This window comes from Cyphellophora europaea, assembly GCF_000365145.1.
Source record: "Cyphellophora europaea CBS 101466 unplaced genomic scaffold supercont1.3, whole genome shotgun sequence".
In the NCBI taxonomy this organism is placed as follows: Eukaryota; Fungi; Ascomycota; class Eurotiomycetes; order Chaetothyriales; family Cyphellophoraceae; genus Cyphellophora; species Cyphellophora europaea.
Genome location: NW_008481809.1, coordinates 2,172,611 through 2,187,661, shown reverse-complemented (window position 1 = coordinate 2,187,661; position 15,051 = coordinate 2,172,611). Strand labels below are relative to the sequence as shown.

General features: G+C 56.5%; 6 protein-coding genes across 6 annotated transcripts; 4 read left to right on the top strand and 2 right to left on the bottom strand.

Moving 5' to 3' along the window:
• Positions 1–991: 991 nt before the first annotated feature.
• Positions 992–2,147, top strand: HMPREF1541_03728 (uncharacterized protein; the record flags this gene model as incomplete). Its single annotated transcript, XM_008718078.1, has 3 exons — positions 992–1,677; positions 1,727–2,025; positions 2,077–2,147. 3 exons carry the CDS (start codon positions 992–994, stop codon positions 2,145–2,147), a joined length of 1,056 nt encoding a protein of 351 aa, XP_008716300.1.
• Positions 2,148–3,480: 1,333 nt separating this feature from the next.
• Positions 3,481–6,192, top strand: HMPREF1541_03727 (uncharacterized protein; the record flags this gene model as incomplete). Its single annotated transcript, XM_008718077.1, has 1 exon — positions 3,481–6,192. The coding sequence occupies one exon, from the start codon at positions 3,481–3,483 to the stop codon at positions 6,190–6,192; it is 2,712 nt and encodes a 903-aa protein (XP_008716299.1).
• An 899-nt stretch (positions 6,193–7,091) lies between these two features.
• HMPREF1541_03726 (uncharacterized protein) lies at positions 7,092–8,534 on the top strand (the record flags this gene model as incomplete). Its single annotated transcript, XM_008718076.1, has 1 exon — positions 7,092–8,534. One exon carries the CDS (start codon positions 7,092–7,094, stop codon positions 8,532–8,534), a length of 1,443 nt encoding a protein of 480 aa, XP_008716298.1.
• A 539-nt stretch (positions 8,535–9,073) lies between these two features.
• Positions 9,074–10,156, bottom strand: HMPREF1541_03725 (uncharacterized protein; the record flags this gene model as incomplete). The annotated part of the gene is made up of 3 exons (XM_008718075.1): positions 9,074–9,751; positions 9,818–9,909; positions 9,958–10,156. The coding sequence occupies 3 exons, from the start codon at positions 10,154–10,156 to the stop codon at positions 9,074–9,076; spliced, it is 969 nt and encodes a 322-aa protein (XP_008716297.1).
• A 790-nt stretch (positions 10,157–10,946) lies between these two features.
• On the top strand, positions 10,947–12,627 carry HMPREF1541_03724 (uncharacterized protein; the record flags this gene model as incomplete). Its single annotated transcript, XM_008718074.1, has 2 exons — positions 10,947–12,227; positions 12,346–12,627. 2 exons carry the CDS (start codon positions 10,947–10,949, stop codon positions 12,625–12,627), a joined length of 1,563 nt encoding a protein of 520 aa, XP_008716296.1.
• A 515-nt stretch (positions 12,628–13,142) lies between these two features.
• On the bottom strand, positions 13,143–13,844 carry HMPREF1541_03723 (uncharacterized protein; the record flags this gene model as incomplete). Its single annotated transcript, XM_008718073.1, has 1 exon — positions 13,143–13,844. The coding sequence occupies one exon, from the start codon at positions 13,842–13,844 to the stop codon at positions 13,143–13,145; it is 702 nt and encodes a 233-aa protein (XP_008716295.1).
• Between the last annotated feature and the right edge of the window lie 1,207 nt (positions 13,845–15,051).

Sequence of the window (15,051 nt, the reverse complement as noted above, 5' to 3'; positions counted from 1 at the left end):
CCTTCAAGAGGTTCCTGGCACTAGAAGGGTGTATTGCCCGATCTATCCATATCTCGCCGGTGTCAGAGCGTCCAGGTCGCTTACAAATGCTCGAGATTTGCATCGGCGGCATACGTGCGCCTACACTCTCGCAGTAGGTCAAGCATGTTCGCCGCCCAGCTGTGCTGGTTAAATGGGATGGTTGTACGGTTAGGAAATGGAGGAAAGGGATGTTGGTCGAGGCACGACGCGGAACGCGAAACGCGAAACGCGAATCGCGAATCGCGGTGGGGAAAGGTGGGGCCACGGGCCGTGTACAACGAACTTCGCGAGCTACCGACAGTACATCTTGACCACCAACCTGCTTTCAAGTTTCAGACCTCATAGCATCAGGTCTCCAGCGACGAGTCAAATCTCCGAACCGTCTTCGGAATGACTATCCAAGATGTCCCCCCATCTGACCTGGCTATCTAACAATTATTGCTTGGCTGTCCCAAGCACAAGCTATGTGCTACCCTCCCAACGTCAAGGTAGCGGACATGGCTTGATCGTCTCTGCCCTCGCTTCTAGATGTACCAGCAATAATTGTTGAACCCGTCCCTTCTAATGAAATGAAGGTTGGACGAGGACAGTTGCACGCGTTGGCGACCGCCGCCTTCACACTCCATATCAGGACCTAATCAGGACCTACAACCGTTCTAACCTTGTACGCAAGAAACTAGTCGGCACACAGCGATGCCATTGATTCGCTGGCAGCAGCGGATGCGACACCGCTCGCCGTCGTCCAAGGAGGCCGTTGGAATGATACCCGCCAAGTCTTTCGTGAGGAATGCTCGGTCGGTATGCGCACCGTGTCGCATCTCATTTCCCATGGCCGTGCGCTCATTGCTAACCATGGCCCGCTATTGCTGGGGCGCAACGTTGATAAATACATTGTTTCCTCAGCTGCCAGGCAGGATCATTTTAGGCCGATTCCCGCAGGATTTTCGCACCTCGTCCACTCGTTTACACCATGAAGTACGCATCTGTCCTTGCCTTTGGGGTGCTGGCAGTCGCGCAGCTGGAGCCCTCTTGTGAGAGTGTCGTTACCGAAACCGCGTATGCGACCTACTACTATTGTCCATGCTCGTCGACTTCATCCCTCGCTTCGACGTTGCTGTCCTCGTCCTCGAGCACCACGCCTGGCGGCAATGGTGTGGACCCGACCTTGACCGGTACACAGACAACGAGCACCACACCAGGCGGCAATGGTGTCGACCCGACCTTGACCGGCACGCAGACGACGAGCACTGCCTCAGTCGATTCCTCCGTCTCTACATCCACGACCGTGTCCGTATCCGTATCCGCTTCTTCGGACTCCTCGGCCTCCCCTATCACCGAGTCCAGTACCTCGTCAAGTCAAATCTCTATCGCTGATCCGCCATTGACGAGCGTGAGCCTTTCCTCTACCACAGCGCCTCCTCCAGGACAGAGCACGGTCTCCGTCAGCACCACCAGCCAGGCACCTGCATCCACAGTCGGGCCAGCTGGCACCACGCAAACCATTTCATTGAGCACGCTTGGAGACTATCAATCTCGTGCACTATTCTCGCACAACCTTCATCGTGCCAATGCGACTCTTGCCCCGCTCGTATGGAACGCGACCCAGGCTTTGTATGCCCAACAACTGGCCCAGACATGCGTCTACGGCCACAGCAAGTGAGTTTTGATCATCTAGAGGAAAAGCGTTGCGCTAATACCGAGCCAGTGCCCAAGGAGATGGCAACTACGGCCAGAATATCGGAGCCGGTTTCACTGCAGAGCAGATCCCTGTCATGATCACTAACAGCATGTACAACATGGAGATCAACAACTACCCAGGCCCATACGGCTCGGACAATATCCCATTCACTCTTGACAGCTTCCGCGGATGGGGCCATTACTCGCAGATCGTTTGGCGCGACACGACCTCCGTTGGTTGCTACACTCAGCGCTGTGACGGCGGACTGGCCAACACCGGCGGCAATATACCTCCGCTGTTTACCGTGTGCAACTACTGGCCACCCGGTAAGCATCGATGTCCATTCTCACGCTTCAACACCAGCTAACCCTCACTAGGAAACGTCCAAGGCCAGTGGAGCAGGGTGGGAACGCCGTCAGGCGGCGCGAGTGTGCAATTCATCCAGTAATGGAGAAGAGGATGAGAGTACGAGACGAACAGAGTTTGATGTGCATATCTTGATTTCACCATTGTGAACAGCGGCATTCTATGACATGAGGGGGTTTCAGGTTTGGGGTGGTCTGTCGTGCATTTTGACAGCTCGATCCGAAGTATTGCATGCAGCTCGCCTATCGAGAGTATGACAGCTTGACAGCAGGCCCAGATGGGAGTTTGGATTGCTTGCACAACTGGAGAATACTCCTGGGCTCACTCTACGGACATACGTTGATGAGCTTGGCCGACGAGTCTCTGCCATCTGGAGATAAGACGTTTTCTTTGTCTTGGGGCCTCTATGGAATACGGCATCCCCAAGACTTCAATCGTATTTAACTGCACTCCTGCGTACCACAGTAATAATGATGACGCTTTCCATACTTCTAGACGGACGCTTCTACGCAGGAGAATTCTTTTCCGTATAGGCGACCGGGTGCCCCTGAAGTCGATCTTTTGAGGTCTTCTTATTGGCCTCTGTGGAACCGGGAGGCTGGCTGGGCCATGGCAGTAAACAGGCGAGAGCCCGGAGCCGCCCGACCTGGATCCCTGGGATAAAGCACCCGACGCCACGGGTCTGGGTGCACCACAGTCGACCGTATACGGAGCGCTGGGTTTGGTGACATTCAAGCCATCTGCAGCGCACTCGCTCGATTCGTCGGCTCATCTGATTGAGACTGACGCTGAATGATGCAACTCCCCCAGTGTGTACATCAACCCCTTGTCAGAATGAAGCCGGCGTCCAGCCACAGGGGTGGCCGGGGCAGGGAAGATGGCGAGCACTAGGAGCCTTATGGGGAAGCTAATAAGTGGCGACCCACGCCGCCGTTCCCACTCTCCGGAAAGCCACCTGCACCTAGGCGAGGCACGAAAGGCCCCCAACCAGTGAACGCATCAATTCTGTTTGCGGGACTGTCGCTTCCTGCAACTCCCACTATCATGAGTCTTGTACCTATTCATTGGCTTTCGTGCATCCTTTGACATGCTGCGCGACGCTTCAGCCATCTTGAACTGGCTCTGGCGGTGAACTCGTCGTGGCCGATACCCTCTTCATTGCTTTTCCTCGACCTGTCTGCCCCTCGTTTCAACGCACAATGCCCACTCATCTCGCTTCCGCATCCCGATTCCTTCCAATGCAGGCGCCTGTGTGGTAGGCAGCATGGTAGGCGCATCTACGCCCGTCTATGCACCAGCTTTGCCTCTGCTATCATGGTCGTGACCAGATCTCTCCCAACATCGACGGCTGCTTTATGAGCCGACTTCGCGCAGTGCGCCTATATATCGAGGCCTAGAGCCTCGGCACTACAAGGATGAAAAAGCTTTGGAATAGGGCCAGAAGTCGCACACGGCGCCAAAGCGAATCACGGCCCAACACCATCAAGTCAAGTCAGAGCAGAGAACACCTCGCGACCCCGCCAGTCCCCGCCCTGCCCAGGACCAGCCAGTCGACGCAGCGGCCAACCGACGCCAGCAATGGTAGCAGAATCCGGCCTGTTCTCGTCGCGGTCTCCAAGCCCGGCGTGCCGACGTCGCGCCCAGGTACTGCCGGCAGCTTGCAGAATGCCGTCAGTCGGGCCGCCGATAGCACGTCACAAGAGTTCGTCAGAGGTCACACAAGGACGAAGTCGCCCAGATACGTTGATATCTTCTCCGCGTCCACCGCGCGCTCCTTCACCTCAGCCTACAATGAAGACATTGCCGAGCGAAACCTAGACACCATAGTGGCCCGAGCCGAGCAGCATCCGGCTTATGTGCCAACGTCAAAGTACCAAGAAGAAGTTGCTCTACGGAACTCCTACCACAGTAGTGAGGCTCCTCGTTTAAGCGGTGACCGAAATCATCGCAGTTGGATATCCAGCGGAACTGAAAGTGGTCCGTCAATGGGTCATACTCCGCAACATTCCTGGTCCAGCAAACATCCGGAGAACGGCAGACCTCTACCTGGCTCAGAGCCAGCAGCTACTGTTTCCCGCGAACCCGGTCTTGCATTCGAGAACGATTCATTTATCGATGCGCATGCATCTGATCAGCCCAGTATGCCGTTATCCAATCAAGCAGGAGTCCCATCTATTGCTGTCAATTCGGCACTAACCAATTATCATCTGTCAAAGTCCGAAGTGTCTCAGCCTCGCCATTCTGAACAAGTCCCCACCCGTTCATCATCTAGAATGAGCGCAGCCTCTTCGCAGACCCCAGTCATCAATCTAATGCACCGTACCATTATGGATCTGACTGGTGAAAGCGATGGCGACGTGGAGGATAGCAGCACTAAAGATCCCGGTACACCGCATCAAGAAGTGGAGCGCCGTGCAAAGATGGTGCTAGATGCTCCACCACGCAAGCAACAGCAGACAAGATTGAATAGCGGTGAGGAATCCTTGCCAAAAGATCTTCAAGAGCGAAAACCCGAGCATGTTTCGCCAGAGCCTGTGCAAGTCGTTGCTCAGATGTCACAGGAGCACGAGCCCGGTCGGAACTCGCAACCAAGCGGCTTCTCGACTATCAGCACCCTGGCGTCCTTTGCGCCTGCGGCCACATCGAACAAAACTCCTCAAGTCGCGCCCAAAGTGGAGCACGTAGCTACACAGTTGGCCCAATCGGCAACAGCAAATCGTCTCTCGACTGTGGCAGAGACAGAGTCGGAGACCGACGACGGGAGATACCACTCAGTTCTCGAGACGCCTCCCAAGCCAAACGAAAAGTCCTCGGTGGCAGCTACAGATGGAGTCGACGATATCTTTGTCAGTCAGATGAAGCCTACGGAGCAGCAGCCGGCCAAGACGCGTGCTTTGCCAGAACCGGCTCTTACTGCGCCTCAATCCACGCCGCGCAACATTCACACCTCGCCCGAGTCGCTGCATTCATCAGACTTCACCAACCCGAGTACCGCCTTTGGCGTGAGAACGCGTGACTTTGCCATCATTCCCACCAAGGGTCCATCTCGAGCAGATCATGGGGCCAACACGAGTGCCAAGGTCACGAAGGCTAATGCAACAACAAGCGAGGATGAGTCACGCGTGCCAGATGTGCCTGGCGTCAACAGTGGTCCACTGTACTCCTTTGACGAAGATGCGTTCAGGCGCAAGCAGGAGCAAGCTCGAGCAGCATTGGTGAAACTCCAGAAAAGTCTCAACGAAGACTTTCTGCCTCCGCCACGTGAACAGCCCAGTTCCAGACCCAACCGTATGAACGGCGTTGGACAACGTCGAGTGCCCAATTCTTGGGCTGTGTCTGACCCACATGGACCTGTTGCTCCATCCTCAATTTTCACTAAGCACCGTGAGCAGACCCTGGGCGGAGCGGATGCTGGTGACTCAACAAGCTCGAAAGTCGCCCCTGCACCATCAGTGCACACCCAAGTAACGCGCCCTAGAGTAACAGCACAGGACTCAGGCTCCAGCAGCTCCACTGTACGCCCAGTTGGGCGAGGCGCTGGTCGACAGCCCTTGCAGCAATCTCAGCCTACTGTCCAGTCGCGTGCTCGGTCGGCCGATCAAAAGGGCAAAGGCAGGGAACGTGACATCGATACCGCATTGTACGAATTACAGCGAACAGCAGAAGAGATAGCGGGTCCACCCCGGGCCGCCTCTGCTCACGGACGTGGTGCAGTACCGTCTTTGTACGAGAGGCGCGCCGGCTCAGCCGGCGGGGCGACCGAGAAAGTCACTCACAGCTATGTGTTAGGACAGCAGGAACTGAAACGGCCTTATGCCCTTCCAAACAACCACGGTGCTGTGCCACCAAGCCCAGGCGAAGTCTCTCTCAGCAACTTCCCGCTTACACCCAGACAGTCACACTCTGCATCCGCCGCACCGAATGTGCCAAGCGGCGCTCGCAATTACGGGCATCAATTTCACGAAGGTGTTGGCGAGAGGGACTTTGCGGCGCGACTGAAGAGAAGAAGCAGCAATTCGAGCCAGGCGAGTCGATTGACGAGTACTAGCCAGTACAGCATTCCGTTCCATATGATCCCAGAACGGGGGAGTAGCATGAGGGACAGCCTGGTGCGCGAGGTGGAGTAGGAGTAGGGGATTCAATATCGAGACGATCTGGAGATGAGGACGTGGAAGCACATATCGCGGCCGCGCAAGACGATATTTGGCAGTAGAGGTGGGGATTGTGATTTCTTTGACTGGGATGGCAGACTTTAAGCGTTGGAGCTCTGGAGCACTCACCGCTGGATCTGGATTTGGTTTCGTTGTGTTATTCATGCCCAAGAATTCATAGTGTATAGCCGAGATTCTCTTCTGCTTAAACTACGTGCACCAGCAGTTGAAGGCTGGAAGTGGATGCAATATCATGGATGCAATATCAGCAGCTCATTTTGACATTGTCTCCCTGCTTGCATGGTGAACGGCTTTCTGCAATACCAATAACCAGAGCTGCTTCCCGCTACGCATTGCCACCCAGCCGTGTTCCGTCGACACGAGCATCCCCCGACCATCAGCGGACGATTTCACATCTCCCTTCCACGGTCGCGATCCATTGTCGGCATCGTGGTCCACTCACAAGCCCAAGGGACTGGCCCAGTCGATCCTCCTGCTGTGCCGCGCCCTTGTGATTGGAGGAGATCGGCCTATTCCGAGGTTGAGCGGACAACGCCATCAACGCCATCAACGCCCTGTAACAGCAGCCATGAACTCTACGTCTGTCCAGTCAGGGTACTTTGGGCGTGCGTGCTCTTCCAAAGAAGCATAGTTTTCATATTACTGAACTCAGCAAAACGGCCCTTGACAGCATCCTCGTCGCGGAGTTGCTTGCAGGTGCAGTGTGAATATAACTACAGCGTTGACGACCCTCCCATATTCGTGAAAGCCATCCAGCTGCGCCAGGAGCATTCACGGGATATCAGAGACCAGGAGATAGCATAAGAGGCTCGCCAATTGCTCAACGCGCGAAAAGCAATTGCCAGACGAGAGACATGGGGTCGATCAATGAGCCGTCGTCGGCATCAGCATCCGCAGCCATATCTGCGGCGCTCGAGGCCGCAACAGCATCCTACATCAAGTCCAACCCGGAGTCGTACCGGACGCATCAAGCCGCCAGCGCGCACCTCCCCGGCGGAAACACTCGCACCGTCCTCTACACGGCACCGTTCCCACTCACCTTCGCCTCGGCCGCCGGCGCCACACTTACCACCGTCGATGGCGCCGTCCTCACCGACTTCCTATCCGAATACACCGCGGCCATCTACGGGCACTCGCACGCCGTGATCCGCGCGGCCATCACCTCGGCCCTCGACAAAGGATGGAACTACGGCGGGCACTCGGGCAACGAAGGGCGCCTGGCGGAACTCATCAGCCAGCGCTTCCCGGCCATGCAGATGCTGCGTTTCGTCAACTCCGGCACCGAAGCCAACATGGTCGCCCTGGCCACCGCGTGCGCCTACACGGGCCGCAACAACATCCTGCTCTTCAACAAAGGCTACCACGGCAGCACCATTTCCGGGCGCTTGGACACGCGCCCCGCGGCCGGCAAGGTCAGCCTCAACCTCCCCCACGCCTTCCACGTCGCGACCTACAACGACGCCGAATCCGCCCGCCAAACCGTCGGCGCCCTACCCCGAGACTCCCTGGCCGCCATCCTCGTCGAACCCATGCTCGGCTCCGGCGGCTGCTTCCGCGGCACGCCCGAATTCCTGACCGCCCTCCGCCGCCTCGCCGACGACACCGGCGCGCTCCTCATCTTCGACGAAGTCATGACCTCCCGCCTTGGCCCGCACGGGCTGGGCGCCGCCGCCGGCCCCGCAGGCGTGACGCCCGACCTCATGACCCTCGGCAAATGGGTCGGCGGCGGCATGAGCTTCGGCGCCTTCGGCGGGCGCCGGGACATCATGTCCTGGTTCGACCCTGCGGCGGGCAAACTCGAGCACCCGGGCACCTTCAACAACAACGTCTTCACCATGGCGGCTGGCGTGGCGGGGCTGGGGGTCCTGACGCCAGAGGTCCTCGCGGACCTCAACGGCCGCGGCGACCGGCTGCGCCAGAGCATCGACGCCGTGCTGCGGAGGCACGGTTTGGGGACCGGGTATACTCCAAGCACCGCCACCACCACCACGGGTGGTGACGCCGTCTTGCCCTGGCACCCTCTCACGGACGCTGAGCATGAGGATCCAGCCGTGTACGAGCGGTACCCGCCCATGTTCGTCACGGGCCACGGCAGCCTGCTGTGCGTGCATTTTGTGGGGCTTGACAAGGGCAAGCTGCAGCAGCTGTTCTGGCTGTGGATGCTGAGTCGCGGCATCTGGCTGGCGTTCCGCGGGTTTGTGGCGCTGAACATTGAGCTGCGTGACGAGGATGTGGAGAGGTTTGTGGGGGCGGTAGAGGGGTTTGTTGAGAAGTATGGGGGCGTTTTGGCGTGGTAGTTGTAATGATGGTGGGGTGGTGGTGGTGGTGATGTTGACGGTAGTGGTTGTGATGGGGGTGGATGCTGGGGTAGGAAGTGGTGGCTATGGAGAGACTGGCGAGAAACGGGAAGCTTGCAGAGCCGAACTAGGAAGAGATCGCAGATCAGGAAGCGAGTTTGCACTATGCCGCGTGGTGAAAGTAGCTGGGGAAGGAGTGTAGAGACAAACACTCTGAGGCGGGGGTCGAGTGCCAGGAGAGGGACCATCGGTATCTTGAGCGGGTATGACAGAAACAGCGATGAAGGTGAATGCAATAAAGAGTGCACTAGAAAACGGGAAGCAGGTAGTCGATATCACAAGAATATTCGTGCGACGCAGAGATATTCACCCGGCGGAGAGGGCCGCAGATGGAACAACAGTGAGTGAGTTTTGGCAGAGAGGGAAGATATATGCCTCGTCTGAGACGGCCAAAGTCGAGATCGGTATGAGACATATGCGTCTAGTTGTGGACATGATTCTCCCTAGCGTGAACATATATATGTATAGACATACAAAAATCAAGTGGACCCTGAAGCGAGTGATTGATCCGATCTGTTCTTCGACTGCAGCTCTTTCTCAACTATCGTAGCCAGCCTTAACCTCTCCTTGTCGAGGCGCAGCTTGGTCAAGGTCTTCGGTAGGCACCTGCCCGGATGGTAGACGAGGAAAAGCAGGGTGACGATGAAGACTGGGCCAGAGTCGAAGAGTAAGCCCAGCCACGGCATGTCCGTCCAGTCCATGAAGAAGATGATGAGGTGGAAGAGCTGGCTAATCAATAGTAGGCCAAGGCTCACGAGCACTATGACCAGAAGTTTCTTCCATGTCCAGTTGAACTTTCGCCTCTGGTTCCACTCGACGTCCCACTGCAGAGTATAGTTCCGGAAGCGCCAAACGAAGAGGGCGAATGCCGTTAGGAGCAGCAACTGCAGCACCAATGCGGTCTTGAGCAGCCCATAGCCGGCAGTAATGGCGGGGTTGTTTGAGCCGTCGATCTTGGCGTCTGGCGCAGACGCTACGACGATGATGCAGCCGATGCAGAGCAGGGAGAAGTTGAAGAGTGAGGTAGTAGTGATTATGACGGTGTTCCAGCGGAGGAAGCCCCAGAGAGGTTGGACATGGGAGGGGTTAGAGAGGGCACCGGCCCAGGACGCACGACCGAAAACTAGGATGACCGAGATGGTGAGAAGAGTGGGTGACTGGTCTTGTCAGTATGAACGTCCTCGACTTGGGTGAGATATAGTGTTGTCATCGTTGGGACTTACCAACCAATGGGTGAGGGTGCCAATAACGAGGAATGGCGTTGAGAGAGGGTAAATAGTCGAGTATGCGAATTCAACGAGGGACAAGCATTGTGCTGTGGTTGTGTTAGCACTTGAGGAGCAAATGGAGAACTGAAACACACCTAATGAGGAGGCAACCATGAGCCAGGTAAAGTAGGCCTGCCGTCTGACCAGCAGAATGCAGTGCCATGCTGTCACTATTACGAAAAAGGCGGCAAAGATGATTGCAATCCACGCCACGGGATCACTCCCAGTACCACCGTTGGCTGGCCCGATATAGGGTGAAATTTGGTCATCGATGGACAGAGGAATTCGCGTCATGGTGTACTGGACTGCCCGACGCAAGACCGGGGGTTTTGGTGCAATTTGTAGAGATGAGACCGTTGGACGACTTGACGGAAGATGTGTCACGTAATGGGAGCAATGTTAACGCAGACGAGAGACGGTGGGAAGGAATGCTTGGAAGGACAGCACATCTCTGACAATAACGAATCTGGGGAAGGCACCTGCTGTAGTTGTCCGCATTACGGAGTACCTCCACCCCCACGCGGATCACTTCTGAACAATGGTTGAACCAATGAATGGTATAGACTTCGACGGGCGCTCACAGCCTCTGAAGCAGCAGTCGGCGTAGTGCATGAAGACGCGTACCCGCAGTCATCATCGCCCTGGCGTCCATTTGGGAACAAGGTGTCGCGGCCTGTCAAGGGATCGACAACTAGCAATGTCTTGGTCTTTTCAATAAGAATAGCGGACGGTCAAGAGTGACGAAGCTCAGACCCGAGACACTCCCCTGTCGTCGATCAAACAACGATAGCCGCAGGCGCTAATCAATGCCAAGGTCCGTCTATTTGCTTGGGCACGACTCGACGACGAGACACAGGACATGAGGGGCCATCAAGGGATGGAAGGACGCGTCGGACATGGGGCGGAAAGATGCCAGCACCGAGCTGCAGGCCACCGCAAAAGCAACGCTGCAAGGCTGCACAAGGCTTACCGCCTACCACCTAACCCTCCCCCCGCCATCCATCGTTCATCCCTCCCCTTGCTTGACAAATGCCGGCCTTGGCTACCACCTACTTTGATCCGCATCCGGAGCTGATCTGACAACATGTCTTTCTCCGGTCGCCGAGTCTCGATCCTTCGTCAAGCTCTACAACAGTCGCCAGATGGCAGACGCTTCAGCGTTCACAAGGAACCCACCGAACAGGAACGCGCGTCCACACCGCATCTCAACTTGAGAGAGCACCCCTCTCACAAGCCTCATGCTGGCCTCGATACTTCGCGGGCCTCGACGGGCGTAGTCTGGACCACGGAACAGGCCTCACAGCATGGCTTCCTCGAAGATCCTCACTCCTGGGCCAACTTAGGCCAGGGTGCCCCGGAGGTCGACGATGACATCGAAGGTAGCTTTCCCCGCCCAACCTCGATCGACATCAGCGTCAATGGTCGAGAGTATGGCCCCACAGCCGGCATCAAGCCCCTTCGTGAAGCTGTGGCCAATCTTTATAACGTCCAGTATCGCCAGGGCAAAGCTTCCCAATACACCTGGGAGAATGTCTGCATTGTTCCTGGTGGTCGTGCTGGTCTCATCCGTATCGCTGCTGTTCTCGGCAACGTGATGCTCGGCTTCTTCATTCCTGATTACACCGCATACAATGAGATGTTATCGTTGTTCAAGAACTTCGTCGCCATCCCCACACCGCTATCCAGTGAAGACGGCTACCACGTCCACGCCGACAAAGTCGCCGAGGAACTTGCCCGAGGCACCCGTGTGATCCTTACATCCAACCCCCGAAACCCCACGGGCCATGCTTTGAGCGAGGAGGAATTGAAACTCATCCAAGACATTTGCCGCGATCGCGCCACCCTCATTTTCGATGAGTTCTACGCTGGCTATGACTATCGCGGCGACGACGGCCAGACAATCTCCTCCGCCTCCAACATCATGGACGTCGACGCCGATGACGTTATCATCATCGACGGCCTCACCAAGCGGTTCCGCCTTCCAGGCTGGCGTGTCGCCTGGATCGTCGGCCCCAAAGAGTTCATCTCCGCCCTGGGCTCTTGCGGCTCTTACCTCGACGGTGGCACCAACGTGCCTTTCCAAGAAGCCGCCGTGCCCATGCTAGACCCGCCTCTGGTTCACTCCGAGATGGCGGCCCTCCAGCGCCATTTCCGTGCCAAGCGCGATTATGTCCTCGGCCGCCTCAGGGACATCGGCTTCCGCGCCGGCGGACAGAACGTTCCTGACAGCACTTTCTACATCTGGCTCGATCTCACAACCCTCGACCCTCCAGTGCCAGCCGGCAGCCCTATCGACATCTCGAATGGGCTGTCCTTCTTCCACGCCCTCCTCAAGGAGAAAGTCATTGTCGTTCCGGGCATTTTCGTGAGTAGCCCCTGTTCCTTACACAACAGCATGGTCACGGAGACCTCAGCCCACACTCCCATTCTTACCCCCCCTGACCCCGACACATCCATCCACCTCGCTAACACCGCCCTTCCAGTTCGACCTCAACCCCGCCCACCGCCGCGACCTCTTCGACTCACCCTGCCACCACTTCGTGCGCCTCAGCTACGGGCCCAAGATGGAAGTCCTGGAGATGGGCCTGGACGGCATCGAACGCGTCGTGCGCCGCGCCCGAGGCGAATTAAGCGGCGGTCTGCCCTTCCGAGGACAACAGTGGGAAGCAGGGCGGGAGGGCAGCGCCATCGCCGATGAGCCCGACAGTCCGAAGTCGGCGAGGAAACGGCATTCGGGACAGGGGATGGGCGAGAGGCATCGCTGATTTCGGGGAGGGAGAGAGGGACGGCAGAGGGAGAGTACATAGGATAGTGTGGAGAAAGTCTTTGGGGAGGGGGAGTCATGAGTGGGCTAGAGGGCAATGAGCGACGATGCGATGGTGCTACGACTGCAATGACCGCACAATCATAATGACCAGTTTGCAACACCGTTGGATTTCCTGGGGTTTCTATCTTACGGTGTTTTCTGCCCCTGGATTTCCATGCAAAAGTCACTGATGGATCGTCGTTGACGCACGAGTCAACCGGCTTCCCCCCCCCCCCCCCTTGCAAGCATGCCTGCGGCCGGCCTTTCGTAGCTATGGTGGCCTGTTAGTCAATAAAACCCTTAGACTGCATGCAGCCTGTAACTTCGGTCCCAAGCTGAATGGTATCCACTGGGGAGCGTGCCCAGAGTCTTTCCAGAAGCGCAATCTTGGTGCAGAGTCTTCTTTGCTCGATGGCAACGCGGAATATTCGCTCGTTTCATCTTACATAGTCGATGAGATGAAGCGAAATCGACCTATGCGCCGACGAGGGTGACGGGGTCCAAGTTGTGGCGTGGGCACAGGCTGACTTCGCCAACACGAGTGCCGTAGGTGTCGACAGGCAGATAGAGGCAGTCTTCCAAGCCTGTGGGCTCGTCGAGCTGATACGCCGACCCAGCCGTGGCTTTGTCGTTGCCGTTGCCGTTGCCGCCGACCGGAGTGTCAATCTTCTCCTTCTTCATGGATTTGGCCTGAGCCTTGCTGCCTGTTGTGGACTTCTTCTTCTTCTTCTTTGGAGCAGAGGGATTGACGTAACCAGGTAGCTTTCTCTTGTCGACGACGATCGGGGTCCAGCCATCTTCGGTATCGTGAAAGACCAGGTGGCTGTGCATGAGGTATTCGTCTTGGCGGCGGACGAGGCAGCGAGTCCAGCGGCCGGGCTCAGCAGCACCGTCGAGGAAGTGGCTTGTGTGCACCATTGCGATCTTGGCCGGGCGGTATTTCAGGCAGCCAGTGCAGAGAAGCCAACCTTTTCCGATCGTAACAAAGTCGTCCTTGGGCCCGGTCTCACCTAGCTTTCGGCACGAGTCGACTCTGGTGACCTCCTTGTATGCTCGGGCCGAACAGTCATCGAACCACGGAGCTAGACGCAACATAAAGACGAGGCGGTTTCGCTTTGTGACGGTAGAGGCATGATCGCCGACTCGAGCAGGGATCTTCTGGCGAGGAACGGCCATGTTGGCAGCGAAGCGCTTGCAAACCAGGCTCAGTATGACTCTGTCGGCGATTGGGAGCTGCTTCCACTCGTCCATGACCATTTGGAAGACTTCGAGCGAGAGCTTGTTGAACAATAGAGACTGAGCTTGTAGGTAGGGTTGTCGGTGGGTGATGTACTGCACCTGTTAGCCTCTAGACGGGTATCTGGAGAAAGCGGCACTTATCCTTTCGGCAATGAATGGATCGTGAGATTTGGACGGCGCCATGCTGATAGTGTTTGTTGATCTGTACCTGCTTTACCGCCGAAGATGTCGTTTCGTAAGAAGGTGGAAAGGGAATCGAAGGCAGCCTGAGCATGAGGAAAGAAAAAGATGTCGTTACTTGGTTGGCCACGGTCGACGATGATTGCCAAAGGATTATTCACTGCGGTAACAGCTAATTTGTGTAGTTCTGCAGGTTGCTGATTCACTGCACAATGAGCGGCACTCCAGTCCTATGCACAGACACTTTGTACAGTGTGCCTCACCGCATGACTGGCAAGCACTCGAAGAACCTGGCTGTACTCTGACCCTCCAGGCATCAATAAACTTGAGAAGCTGTCTCCCAAACTCAGGGCAGAGACTTTGAGGTGTAATCTGCTGTCAGTTCGGGGAGCCTGCCTGTGGTTTATGCTTACCTCTGGTGGTCATTGACAGACGACAGAGTGAAACAGTGTAGGTCGACATTGACCTTTTGGTCAATTGAACTTGACCAGAGACTCTGGCAGAACACCGCGTCCGGGTCTTCAGAGTGTATAGGATGTTGAGGAGGTTTGTTCCAAGGGGCCGAGGAAAAGTCGGAGCACTCCAAGTCCCAAGGGCACGCGTGAGCGAGCGCTTAACAAAGTGAAGGCTGCGAGGACGCTTGTCGATGATCTGTGGTGTCGTGGTTAAGCGACTGGAGTTGACACCATGGGCGGCATGTTTGTGAGGCGCGAGGCGATGGCTTGGGCGTCAGGAATAGAAGGAGAGGGAATCTGGGGCGGTTTATGGCATGCAATGGTAAATACCTTTCTCTCCTGTATGGAAGTAGCAACTGTTACGATGAAATGCTACAAGTTAGGTCGAGTACTTTGGAGAACGCACATGGGTGACACAAGAAAGCGTTCTTCTCTTGTCATTGGTGATACAGAACATGCTATGATTCTCCAGTGCTCCAACAACGCCGATTATAATACCTCAGGCAGGC